The 12372-nt window shown below is 33.8% G+C and overlaps 2 protein-coding genes across 3 annotated transcripts; both read left to right on the top strand.

The window, feature by feature from the left end:
- Positions 1-401: 401 nt before the first annotated feature.
- LOC125224377 (WEB family protein At1g75720-like) lies at positions 402-1906 on the top strand. 2 transcript variants are annotated; one of them, XM_048127772.1, is made up of 2 exons: positions 402-649; positions 1357-1906. In XM_048127772.1, the coding sequence occupies exons 1-2, from the start codon at positions 512-514 to the stop codon at positions 1717-1719; spliced, it is 501 nt and encodes a 166-aa protein (XP_047983729.1). In that variant the 5' UTR covers positions 402-511; the 3' UTR covers positions 1720-1906. The 2 variants fall into 2 exon arrangements, with proteins under 2 accessions (XP_047983729.1, XP_047983728.1); XM_048127771.1 differs by having other exon boundaries at positions 1351-1906.
- Positions 1907-7312: 5406 nt separating this feature from the next.
- LOC125219001 (tRNA (adenine(58)-N(1))-methyltransferase non-catalytic subunit trm6) lies at positions 7313-12034 on the top strand. Its single transcript, XM_048120838.1, has 13 exons — positions 7313-7589; positions 7676-7803; positions 8110-8230; positions 8761-8842; positions 8909-8979; positions 9506-9547; positions 10184-10308; positions 10593-10686; positions 10793-10889; positions 10966-11141; positions 11239-11344; positions 11626-11712; positions 11805-12034. Exons 1-13 carry the CDS (start codon positions 7459-7461, stop codon positions 11898-11900), a joined length of 1356 nt encoding a protein of 451 aa, XP_047976795.1. The 5' UTR covers positions 7313-7458; the 3' UTR covers positions 11901-12034.
- The last annotated feature ends 338 nt before the right edge of the window (positions 12035-12372 follow it).

The raw sequence follows: 12372 nt of genomic DNA, 5'->3' as shown, positions 1-12372 counted from the left end.
CTTCTTATATACTATATTAAAAATAAATTTGAGATTCGTTTTTTACATATTGTTAAATATATTTGAACCGAAATAAATGAATTTCGCCAAAAATGCAATCCGAATTGAAAAGAGACCGGAATAGATCCAAACTAAATTTTAAATTTCAGTTTGATTGGGATCGAATATTCGGATTTTGAGTATTTTGGATTGAACATCAAACATGTATGAATTAATGAGCATATCATATAGTATATCCAATTATATAACACAAAAAAGTAGTGAAAAGGAAGCCCATATAACTTGATGCTCAATCAAAATACATATGCAGCAGCAACCACATCTCTAGTGAAGTGGACGCGAAGAAACGAACCTCTTCCTACTTAACAAAATACTCCCCACTCATTACATGCACCAACAAATTAAATCACACACACACCTCCAACAAAATCACCAAAATAATAGTCTTTCTATTTTAATTTTTTTTTTGTTTAATTTTGTCAATTGTTACAATCAAGTGGTTGAGTTTAGGATGGAAGGCGGCGGAGTGGCGACGGCGAACAAGGCGGAGATCGACACGAGCGCCCCGTTCCGGTCGGTTAAAGAGGCGGTGATGTTGTTCGGAGAGAGAGTTCTTGCTAGTGAAGTTTATGCTAGCAAGCTCAAAGAGGTGTGTCATCTTTTCTCCTTATGAAAAATGGCATTAAGCAATAATTTTCAGTGTATTCTTTTCATTTAATAGGAACTAATTAATACTTGAAATTCAATAGGTAATTAATAAAATATTTACATCGAAAGAGCAAATGATTCAAGACTAAAGAATAATTAAAAACCAATCTCGATTATTTATCTTTGTACCATTTACATTTACTTGTCATAAAACGAAATATTACTATGATGCATAAAAATCAATTGCACCAAAGCTACACATATTTTTATTCAATTTTGAATTTTGGCAATGTTAGTATGCCTTGAATCTGTATAGGATTAAGTTTTCTACTTGGAAGTAGAGCACATAATTCTGTGATCTGATATTCAATCTGAATTCTGTAGCCACAATCTGAAAACACGCTAAATAAAATCTGTTCTTCGTTTCCGCCCGTGGACGTAGTGAACCACATAAATTCTGGGTCTTCTTTACGTTTTCTGTTTATCTCGATTACACAATTGCTCTATTTTGTCACAACAGGCATGAACTAAAACTTGTCCCTGCAAATACACTAACTTTCAATTTTTGAAAAAAATTAATGTCATCAACCATTAAAGCAATTTATGACAAAAATAAAGCAACAAAAGTTCGTGTATTTAGAGGCAAATTTTTTATTTCCCGCGGAAAATAAAATGCTATAGTAGTTATTATTAGCCGTGCAGCTGCAGGAAGCAGAGGCGGGCGAAGCCTCGGAATTGGAGGAGACAAAGCAACGCCTGGAAAAGGCGCGGGAGGAGAGGGAGCACATGGCTCAGTACCTCTCCTCCCTGCAACAGGAGCTCCATCAGACCAAGATGGAGCTCCAAAGCTTGAAGAAAGAGTCAAGCAACGACGTCGAGTTCCAGAGGAGGAGATGCGTGACCTTCGCGAATCCTCCTCTGGTGGCTCAAGTGGCGCTGCCGCCGCCGCCGCAGCAGGGAATGTTCCAGAGACATCCCTCTCTCAAGAAGAAGAAAAAGAAGGCGCTCATCCCTTTCATTGGAGGGATGTTTTCGAAGAAGAAGGGAAGCTCGGAGGTTTCCTTTGCATGAATATTAATTGAGTAATTAATTCCATTTCAATAATTGTTATGTTATGAATTCTTTTTTGGTTCCAATTTCTTTTTTTTTTTTTTAAAACAGTGTTTTATATTCTAGCTTGGTCTTGGAGTAAGTTGACAAGATGCTCGGATTGAGTATTGGAGATGGGAAGTGATTTAATTAATTAAGGAAACTAGACGTAATTAAAATAATTCTTTGTAGCTTTTTTGTATGTGCTTTTGCAAAGTAAAATAACAATGAAGAAACGAATCTAGCAATTAAATGTGTGATTAAGAAAATGAAAGTAAACCCAAGGGATGTGGTCAAGTGACATGAGACTCGTCCATCCTTAATCAAATGGTCAGAGGGAATCGATCCCTGCCTTTGGGTATGGAGCAGCTTTAAATCTTGGGCCAGCTGTCCCACTGCCAGCTATTCCATCCATTGAGGTGCCTACAAATCAGCGCGGGGAATAGTCACTGGTCCGCCATTGGATACCCTTCGTAATTACCAAAAAATAAAAATAAAAAATGAAAGTAATTCTTGAGTGAATCGGATACTAAAAAGTGGAGTAAAAGCAATACTAAAAAATATTTAAAATAACACTAACAATAATAAATATTACTCCTATTACAAAAATCATTTTAATGACAGATAAATCACTTTTTATTTGAGACATATCGTGACTTTTGTTTATAAGAATAATCGTTTTTATGCAAAGAATATTCATTTTAAATCATAATAGCAGCCACTTTTACAAAGTTGCTTTTAATAATAAGAATATTAATTTTTAACGAAATAATTTTCATTATGATCGACACTAGCAAAATAAATTATCTATCTCCCAATATTGTTGATGGATATAACTAAATACAGATGTTATGTATATATTGTTTACAATTAAGAAAAAAAAATCTAAATACAAATGTTTTAATTTTTCTTTCAAATAGTTCCAACTCTTCTACTCATTTTACTTATTTTTATCAAAATTTATGTATTTGTATCTTTTGTGATATAATTATAGTACTTTATAGTTTTAATTTTCTTATACTATACTAGCTTCTTTCTACCAAGAAAAATAGTTTTAGTATGTTTTAAAGCAAAAATGTTAAAGTAAGTATAGAGAAAAAATGGTTGAGGTATATTTAGTGGAAAATGATCAGATATATCCAACTAGAGAAATAAATTTATCATAAATAGATAGATTGATATTAATGAACATATAAAGAGAAAAACAAGACTATTTTTCGTAGATACACAGTAAATACGTTCCTCCGTCCCGTTTAAGATAACACGTTTTTTTTTAGTTTGTCCCAACTAAGATAACACATTTCCTTTTTTGGAAACTTTCTCTCCAATTAATACACCCAACAACTTTTTCTCACTCCTATTAAAATATTCATCTTTATTTATCTCTTTATTTTAATACTCTCACCCACCTTTTCTCTCTCCAACTAAACACTTTAAACAATACTCCCTCAGTCCGCCATTAGGAGTCCCATATACAGGAAGCATGAATTTTAAGAAATGTTAAGAAACGTGGGTAAAAAAGGTTAGTGGAATAGAGGTCTCACTTGTGTATATTAGTATTAAATGAAATGCGAGTGAAATGAGTTTTTTTTTTTTTTTTTTTTAACTGCTCTCTCCGTTTATCGTTAGTGGAAGGTGAGACCCTATTACCATTTATGGTAAAAGTGAACCGGGACTCCTATTTGCGGACAGACTAAAATGGAAAAACGGGAATCCTATTCGTGGACGGAGAGAGTATATTTTAGCCGGGACTCCATTTACCAATAAATGTGTCATCTTAGCCGGGACGGAGAAAGCATATTTTAGAAAGTGTAGAATACGTTTTTGTTTATACATTAACAAATAGAGGCCAAAAGGCATGCAAATGATTTGATCACATGCCTTGTGCAACATCTTAACTAACATCGATCATTGAGTCACAAAGATACAAATCCATTCCTCTTATTCCACCATACGACATAAATGATTGTGCTACACTTCCCCATTATCATCTCGCAAAAACAAATAAAACCCCATAATAAACTATTCCAAACATTCATCAATAAATAGGAGCTCATGTGAGTATGCTCATTACATCCCAAATTAGGGTTTTCTCTTCAATTTCAAAAATCCATATATTTTTTTTTCAAGCATGAAATTGTTGGAGAGGTTTCGCAAGATCATAATGCGGCTCATCTTCCCCCGGGGCCTCCCGGCGAGGGGCGGCTCGTCGGAGGCGGCGGCGCCGAGGCGGAGATCGTGTGATAATTGGGCGGTGGAGACGCCCAAGACGTCGTGCAGCTCCTATTACTACTCCAAATCTCACTACAATGAGGCTATTTCCGATTGCATTGAGTTCTTCAATAGATCTTCGCAGGATTGTGATGCGAGGAAATCTGATGTTATTATGGTTTAATTTGAGGGATTGTTCACTTTTGGAAAATGAGTTCATTTGTATGTATGTTTTTGGAATACGTTATGATAATGAAAATATGCATTCCTATTTTATGGCTTGTATAATAATTCATCCGTCGCATTAAATATGCAATATTTGCTTTTCAGCACGAGATTTTATGTAGTATTATTTTGTGAGTTAATGAGAAGAGAGTAAAGTAAAAGAGAAGAAAAAGTAGAAATAACATTGTTTCCATTTTTAGAAATATTTTATTTTTAATGGGACAGACCAAAAAGAAAAATATTTCATTTTTAACGGGACAGAGGAAGTATTGTCTAGTCTCTTGTGAGTTTGGAAGTGGTAAGACATAATCAAATAAAAAAGGTTATTTAGATTCTTACACTACAAGAAGTTATAATTCTTTCTATTTTTGGAAATATGAAAATATAAACCTCAATATATTTGTTTTAATTTTCAGGACAAAAGATTTATTGCGTTAATGTGCTCTTGCCAATTAGTTGATTTAGTCTTTTTTTTTTTTGGTCGTGTTTTAAACTACTTTTGCATTGTTACTGTTCTATTCGCTAATTTTTGGCTCTTAAACACCACTTCGAGTTGGCTACCAAACGACCTCTCTCCTTGGGGCACGACTCCACGTTGGTTACCAAACATCCTCGTGTGTCACAATTGATGTAGCCTTTTAATGAAAGTATCAATGTTATAATCAAACAAGAGAACCAACTTAAAAATTATTAACTTATCGAAATATAGAGTTATTTGATCTATACAATCTTCACCAATTCCTTTATGGAGTACAACAAATATAAGACATAGTATTTTGAGAGTGACGAGCATATGAGTTAACTTTTGATAATATGCAGTACTAATTAATTAACTTTAATTTGTCTACGTACATTTCCTTAATTACTATGACTTCGAATAGAAATAATAGAATAGAATATAATCAAGTACTATTTTATTAAATCTATTTGTGTTTTGATTGCATGCAATGACTCTAAAAAAGAAATATTAACAAGCATTAATTAATTTTATTCGACTTTCTAACTTTTTCTAAAAAAAAATTAGGCCAGCCGTTTCTTGTCGATCAACTTTAATTTGAAGCCGTCATAATTTACCAGTTTATGTGAATAAATAAGGAAACACTACAAAAGAATATATATTACTTATATGAGTGGAATAGGAGTTTGTCTCTTGTACATCAACATGGTTAGAACAAAGCCCTTTTACTCGAAAGTGTGTGTTTTTTCTTGTAAAGGGACCTAGAATAAGAGTTGGCCACAAATTTAAATATCATATCTAAGTCTCAAATAATTAATTTAAAATAAACCAATTAATTAAATGTATGATGTGTCGGGAGATCAGAATCAAAATCATATTTACTGTGTCACTTAATTGGAAATCATGAATCTAGTTCATAAATCTTGATTGCTAGAGATAGTTATGATTGATTTTCAAACGAGAATATTTCTTTATGCATAACAATACTCTTTAATTAGTCATTTCTATGATACTTTACGCATAAAATAATGTTTTTTTTGCGTGATTTTTACACATTACAATAATTATTTTTTATAAACTAAAGTGTTGTTTCACATATTTAACAAGATAAGACTGGTTTTCACAACTCAATTTATCATAAGAAAATTATGATTAAATTCCCAAAAACGTTAAAATTAATGGTTTAATAATTTAGCAATAACTTCACTTTGAAGGTGAGTTTTTTTACTGGGAATTTGACACGAGGACTATAGTACCATTCTTAACAGAAAAGCTTATCATTTCTTGAGTTTTTCTAAAACTAATAATGTTGTTTTGTAATAATTTATTAATCTCGTCAGTTACGAACAGATGAATGTGGTGATGATGTTGACTAATTATTGCAATAGTATTGAACTAATTAAAACTGGTGCAAGGAATTATTAGTGCCCAGCTTTTTATGGTAAGTGGTAATATAATGTGGCCTGAAAAAATCATTATATATCCATCTCAATGATATCATACATAGAACCGAATTTATAGATAGAATCAAATCGGGAATAATTGAATTTGAAACTACTCCTTATTTGTCGTTTGGTAATATATACCGGTATGCGTATTCGCATATGGTCGATTACGTATATCGGGAATATATACTTCAGTCGATTACGTATATCGGTATGCGTATACGCATATGGTCATATGGAGAAATTATAGAGCCGCGTGTGGGATGGGGTCAGGATATATAGGTGTGGGAAAACGCTTGGTCGGGGATCAGGTTCACTCGTACTCTATCCCCGAATACTATATACTAGTACTACTTGATAGCTGATTTTACGAGATCAAGTAATATGATTTAGGATATGTCCGGCATTGAGTATACTGATTTACTCGATTTGCAGTTTAAGATGTTTCTAAATAAAATAGATTTAGGGCTATTGGACTGAGTTATTTATAAATTATTTTAATGACAAGGGTGTAGCTTTTTGTAAATTAATTACTTGAATACTCGCATCGAGTATTTGATACCCAATCAGGTGGGAAGTCGGGACTATTTTCGGGTGTGGGTACCCAAATCACTACCCCTAGGTCAAGAGGCACAAGCTAGCAATGACGTCGGTGACGAAACCGGGCCAGTGGCGGCACGTGAGTAGGTTATAATTAGGGTTATGTTTGAAACTAAAAAAGAAAAGAGGAAGTTTGTTAGAAGGCAATACCAATATAGACTATCTGTCACCACTAAATACTCACTCCGTTCCTTGTTAATTGATGTATTTCTTTTCGGCATAGAGATTAAGAATACTGTGTCAAGTGGATGGTGAATAAAGTAAGGGAGATGGAGATAGAATAAAGTAAGAGAAATGATTATTTTTTTTACCAAAAATAGAAATGACTCAATTATATTGGAAGAAATATAAATTTTTATTTAATTTTTATATTTTTATTACAAAAGGACTCAATTAACATGGAACGGATGAAGTATCTGAAACTAGACAAATAAAACCACCCTTTATATTATATTCTCCTTTTTTAAATAATATTCCTACAAATTTATTCTGTAGTTAAAATCGTATTATGTTTTGATAAATAAAAACTAGTAATTTAAATGTGGAACAACTAGTAGTAATAAATTTCAATATGAGTATAAATTTGGAGGAAAAAATGGTTGGGCTTTATATCTAAAGCCCAATATGAAACGACAACGTACCCGTTTGTTAGGGTTTTGATTTCAAGCTTTTGCGCCCAAATTCCCAAAACCTCAGCGATTCAAATCCGACCTGATTCACCCTATTTTCAATTCAAGATTGTTCCTTTTTCCTGATTAACGAGCGTTCATCACAAGTAAAATCATGTCGCCGAACAATTCAGAAGAAAATTCGAGCGGGAGTCAGAACAGTAGAATCACCTGGGATGGCTGCAGTGTGTTGCTGGACATCAACGACGGCGATCGAGTGCTTTTTGCTCGCCTCACTGCCGGCTCGTAAGCTTTCAAGTCAAATAAGAGTTCATTAGTTATAAACTATTAGTACAATTCACTCCAATTTGTTCATGTTGGTTGCTCTTTAGGAAAGTAAAGATAGGAGACAAGAATTGCTCTCTGCAGCCTTTGATTGGGTGCCCGTTTGGGTCTTCGTTTCAGGTGGAGGTTGGCGCAGAGGGACCATTTCTAGCCCCGATTGCTCCAAATGCAGAAGGTTTAATTTGCGTTATTTATAATTTTTAGAAGTGTTAAAAAAGTTTGTACTTTTCAACTTATGGAGGCAGTTTCAAAGTAATATCGAACTGGTGAAGATTGTTTCAGCTGATTCATTGCATAAAACAACACCTTTTTCCCCTAAAAATTGTATCTGTAAAATGATTTTTAGATGAAAAATAAATTTATTAAGACTATGGATCAAGCTGCTGTGGAAGTTGGTGATGTGTAGTTTATCTACGCAATTTATTTAGTTTGTGCTTCCTTCTTATAATTCAGTTATGTATTGACAGCACTTTCTGATCAGGTAATGGCCTCAGCGAGAAAGCGGATGATCAAACTATGGAGGAGTGCAGAGATAATCGTGCATTAGTTGATAATAACACAGCCCAGTCTCTCACGGGTGAAGACATAGATGGCATGCGCAAGTAAAGTGTCATGTTTTCATATTTAAATTCTACACACTGCATTATAACATTTGACGTGTCATGTGCTTTACATTTGTAGGTTTTGACCATCCTCTGTTTTCAACTGTTATATTGCTTTGACGTATGCATATTTCTGTTATGATTGTAATCACATCTATAAAAGACATGCTGTTTCATTTTTTAATTGTTCTAGTTCACGATCTTCAGATTCAATGCTGTTTGAGACTTCACATCACTTGCTAGTTACTTTTGCTGAAGAGATTGATCTGTTATTGGATTTCTTTCTTTCTCCCAAACTGTGTTATTGGGGAACAAAAGTTGTGTCTCGTTTCTATGATTATGAATGGGTGTGGTAGTATCATATGTTGAATTGATTTGTAAGTTAACTTTATCATAGTCAACCACAATGCAACTTTGCTTTGAGTTGACTGCAACTTTTGATCTCTATGGGTTTGCTTTCATCAATCAATTTAAACTATATTACTTCTCTATTACCTCATTTCTGACTGAGAATTTGCATTTATTTTCAGAAAGGGAGCTACTGGTGATGAAATAGTTCAGGCTCTTATTGCAAACAGTGCGACATTTGAAAAGAAAACAGCTTTTTCACAGGTGCTTGATTAATATGATTAAAAATACTTTACACTCAAACTCAAACTGATATCCGTCTTTTTGCAGGAAAAATATCGCATTAAAAAGCAGAAAAAATATGCGCCAAGAGTACTTCTAAGACGTCCATTTGCAAGAAGGTTGATTTCGTGCTTCCTTAGATTTTCAAGTGTGTCAAATCATAATGTAAACAATATTGCATAATTTGTGTGGTTAACACTGAAAATAATTTTAAAATGAGGACTTTCTGATTGCTCATAAATTTTGGAAAGTGCTACAAACAATTTCATTACTAACCTCCAACTTAATTTCCATGGCTTGGATGCCTAGGTAAAAGAATATCATTTCATCTCAAGATTATTCTCTAATTTTGCCCTCTTACCTTTTGCATTTGGTTAGTTTAATTAGTTAATTTATTTATTTTAGACATTTTAGCTCATCTTAATAAAACATCATTCAGAGGCTAGAGCTATGTGACATGACATAAATGGACCCTTTTTATCATCTCACTTGAAATTATATTTTTGGCATTTTGGCATGCCAGGAGAATAATTCATTGATTGTTCTAAAGCTACTTTTCAAGCAGTTGAATGTTTTACTTTTTATCTTCCCATTTTTTTGACCATCCAATTCTTATGGTCGACTCCCTTTTTTTTTTCTTTACAGCATCTGTGAAGCATATTTCAAGAAACATGCTGAGAAAATCGGGTGAGTATCTCTTTCTGGTGAGAAGAGCAATTATTGCATTAAGTTAAGTTCCACTCTATCCATGCATCATGTGAAAACATACGGATTTGGTAGATATGGTTGGCATTCATCTCTCCCATCTGTTGTTGTAGTTCCACTGCAACACCTCTTATAACAATGCAATTTTTATGCTTGACTGCATATAAATTGATAGTTAAATAGCGACTATGTGTAGAGAGGGTTATGAATTGAAAGTTACTGACCTTGTTAACTTTAGCTCCAATGCATCTTTATTTTGGATATCATCATTATTTCTCATTGCAGTATGGGTTTTATGCATATGATCATATAATAAGGTCCTGCATAGCTACAGGTGACATTGTGCATTTAATACAAAAATAAAAGCTATCTCTATTTCTCTTTGCTATTTTAGGCTAAGATATAGTAATTTTTTGGCTTCTGGTTTCATTCTTAAGGCCAACATTTAAATCCATTTTTCCATTTCTTGTCTATTGCTCAAAGATGCTATCTTATTGGTAATATTACAAACTAGTTACTGAAATACACATCTCATTTTTCTCTCTTTCTGAAAATACCTTGCAGTATTGCTTCTCACTATATATACTTGTAATGTTAATTTCAATTTTTGGTTGGCAGATTTTTGCGGGTGGATACCTTGTCCCTTCTGCTTTCCTTGGCTAATGTCACTGCACACTCAAATGTACTTGTATTTGATATGCTCGAGGGTATAGTTACTGGCTCTGTTGCAGAGCGGATGGGAGGTTTGTTATTCCTCAGTTCAATCTCATTTGTTCCTTCAGACTTCTGAATGACTTCCCCACTTGCTCCTAAGGTTGCATTTGAAACCGACTCAATGCCATTAGTCTTTATGATAAAATTGTGCGAAAAATTATGTTAAAAGTTAACAAATTGTATATCCATGTTAGATGACTTATACTACAAAAGATGGATATGTGAAATCCGGAAAAGTTCATCAAAATGAGACTGTTGAGATGTTCCATCATATTCAAACTCTTTCTAAGCCTGAATTTTGTTATCTTTCCAGGAACGGGTTATGTATGCAATCCACATTGTGGAACCACTCCGTTACCCATTAGTATTGTCCGGATGTTCAATTTCAGTGATGAGACTTGCAAAAGGTGCTAATTGCTGTCCAATGTTAAACTAATATATCACCCTCTATATAAATCTTTTTGAATGGCTTATGTGAGCAATTATGATCTGTGTTCTTTTTCATTGGTCCAGGATATTACATGCTTCGCTCACTGAGTTACAACCCTCCAATGGCGAAATTTCAATACCCAGTGACCAGCTTGTAGATGAATGTAGTATAAAAGAAAATGTGTGTGAGGAGTCTCCCATGCTCTATGTATTTCGCCAACGATTTGAGCTCAAACTGACTGATTTCTTATGTGTAGAAAGATACCCTGTCCTCTTCAGCTAAAGATTTGGTGAATATGGAGGAAATCAGCACCACGAATATGGACACCGACAATAATGTGGCTGCTTCTCCAAAATGTGCTAAAACTGTCAAGGCTGGTGAGAAGGCACCCCCAGAGACTATCAAACACTGGAAGGAACACGGCTTTTCCAGGTTTCTTGCAGTTTCTTTTAATTCTGTCTTATGTGAAAATATTTTGGTAAATCGTCTAAAGTCTAGTTTTTTTTTACTATTATTTACTCTTTTGTAGTTTGATAATCGCGGCTCCAAACTTGGATGCTTGGGACATTGCAAAAGACCTGGTGCCACTTTTGTCATACTCGGCGCCATTTGTGATTTATCACCAGTACCTCCAGGTAATCATTTCCACAAGACATGATCCACTTATGATTCTCTACTACTCAATTTCTCTATGCTCTTTTTGTTTCAATCCTTCACTGCGGCTCGTTTTTTAAAAGGCGTGCTGAAAACTGATAATTTTTTGGCCTTCTCAACTGCCGGAAAAAACAACTAATGCAACAGTGGGAGTACCTTTTTGTGATGGCTCTTTACGATATTTGATCTTCGGATTGACACTCAGATGATGCTCCCGAGTTCCTATTTTGGCGTTAAACTGATGTTTATGTTTCCGTTGCAGCCTCTAGCGACATGCATGAACAACCTGCAGAGCAACAAAATGGCCATCAACTTGCAAGTTTCCGAACCTTGGTTACGCGAATATCAGGTTTGATAATAACTTATGGTGTAATTTCATTGAATTGTTTCTGATCTAATATGATATGTAACTCTAAAACTCAAAATAAATGAAAATTGCAGGTTCTTCCCTCAAGAACACATCCACATATGCAGATGAGTTCATCAGGAGGCTATCTGTTGAGTGGTACTCGGATAAGTAGCACTGATCAAAATTAGTTTCATCACTACAAATATATGGAATCAGTTCAATTTCCTGTTCAATTTAGTCAACTTTCAATTTTAACACATTAGAAAATATAATTTATATTCTTTGAAGTATGTTATATTTACATGGAGTGCAATTTTTCTGCTGTAATACTCCATTAATTATTGCTTTGTTTATTGTCTCCATTAACACTAAGTAAGGCTATTTGGGCAAACAAATCTTTTAATATTATTATTAAATCAGGAAATTAAGTAGGTTATATTTTGGAAGATCCAAAAAAAATATTGGACTATATTGGTGGGAAGGAGTATATATTTAAAATATGAAGGCTTGTAATTTTTAACTGTTTGCCATATCAATTTTAATATATGTAAATAAATTGCTAAATTATTAATTTTTGTAACCAAACGATTTCGACTAGTCTTCGTGTCATGAAATACAATGATATAGATCACTTTTCATGTCAATTTCCCGACCATAGAC

Source organism: Salvia hispanica, chromosome 4 (genome assembly GCF_023119035.1).
Source record: "Salvia hispanica cultivar TCC Black 2014 chromosome 4, UniMelb_Shisp_WGS_1.0, whole genome shotgun sequence".
NCBI classification, from domain to species: Eukaryota; Viridiplantae; Streptophyta; class Magnoliopsida; order Lamiales; family Lamiaceae; genus Salvia; species Salvia hispanica.
This window is presented reverse-complemented; position numbering and strand designations above follow the sequence as displayed.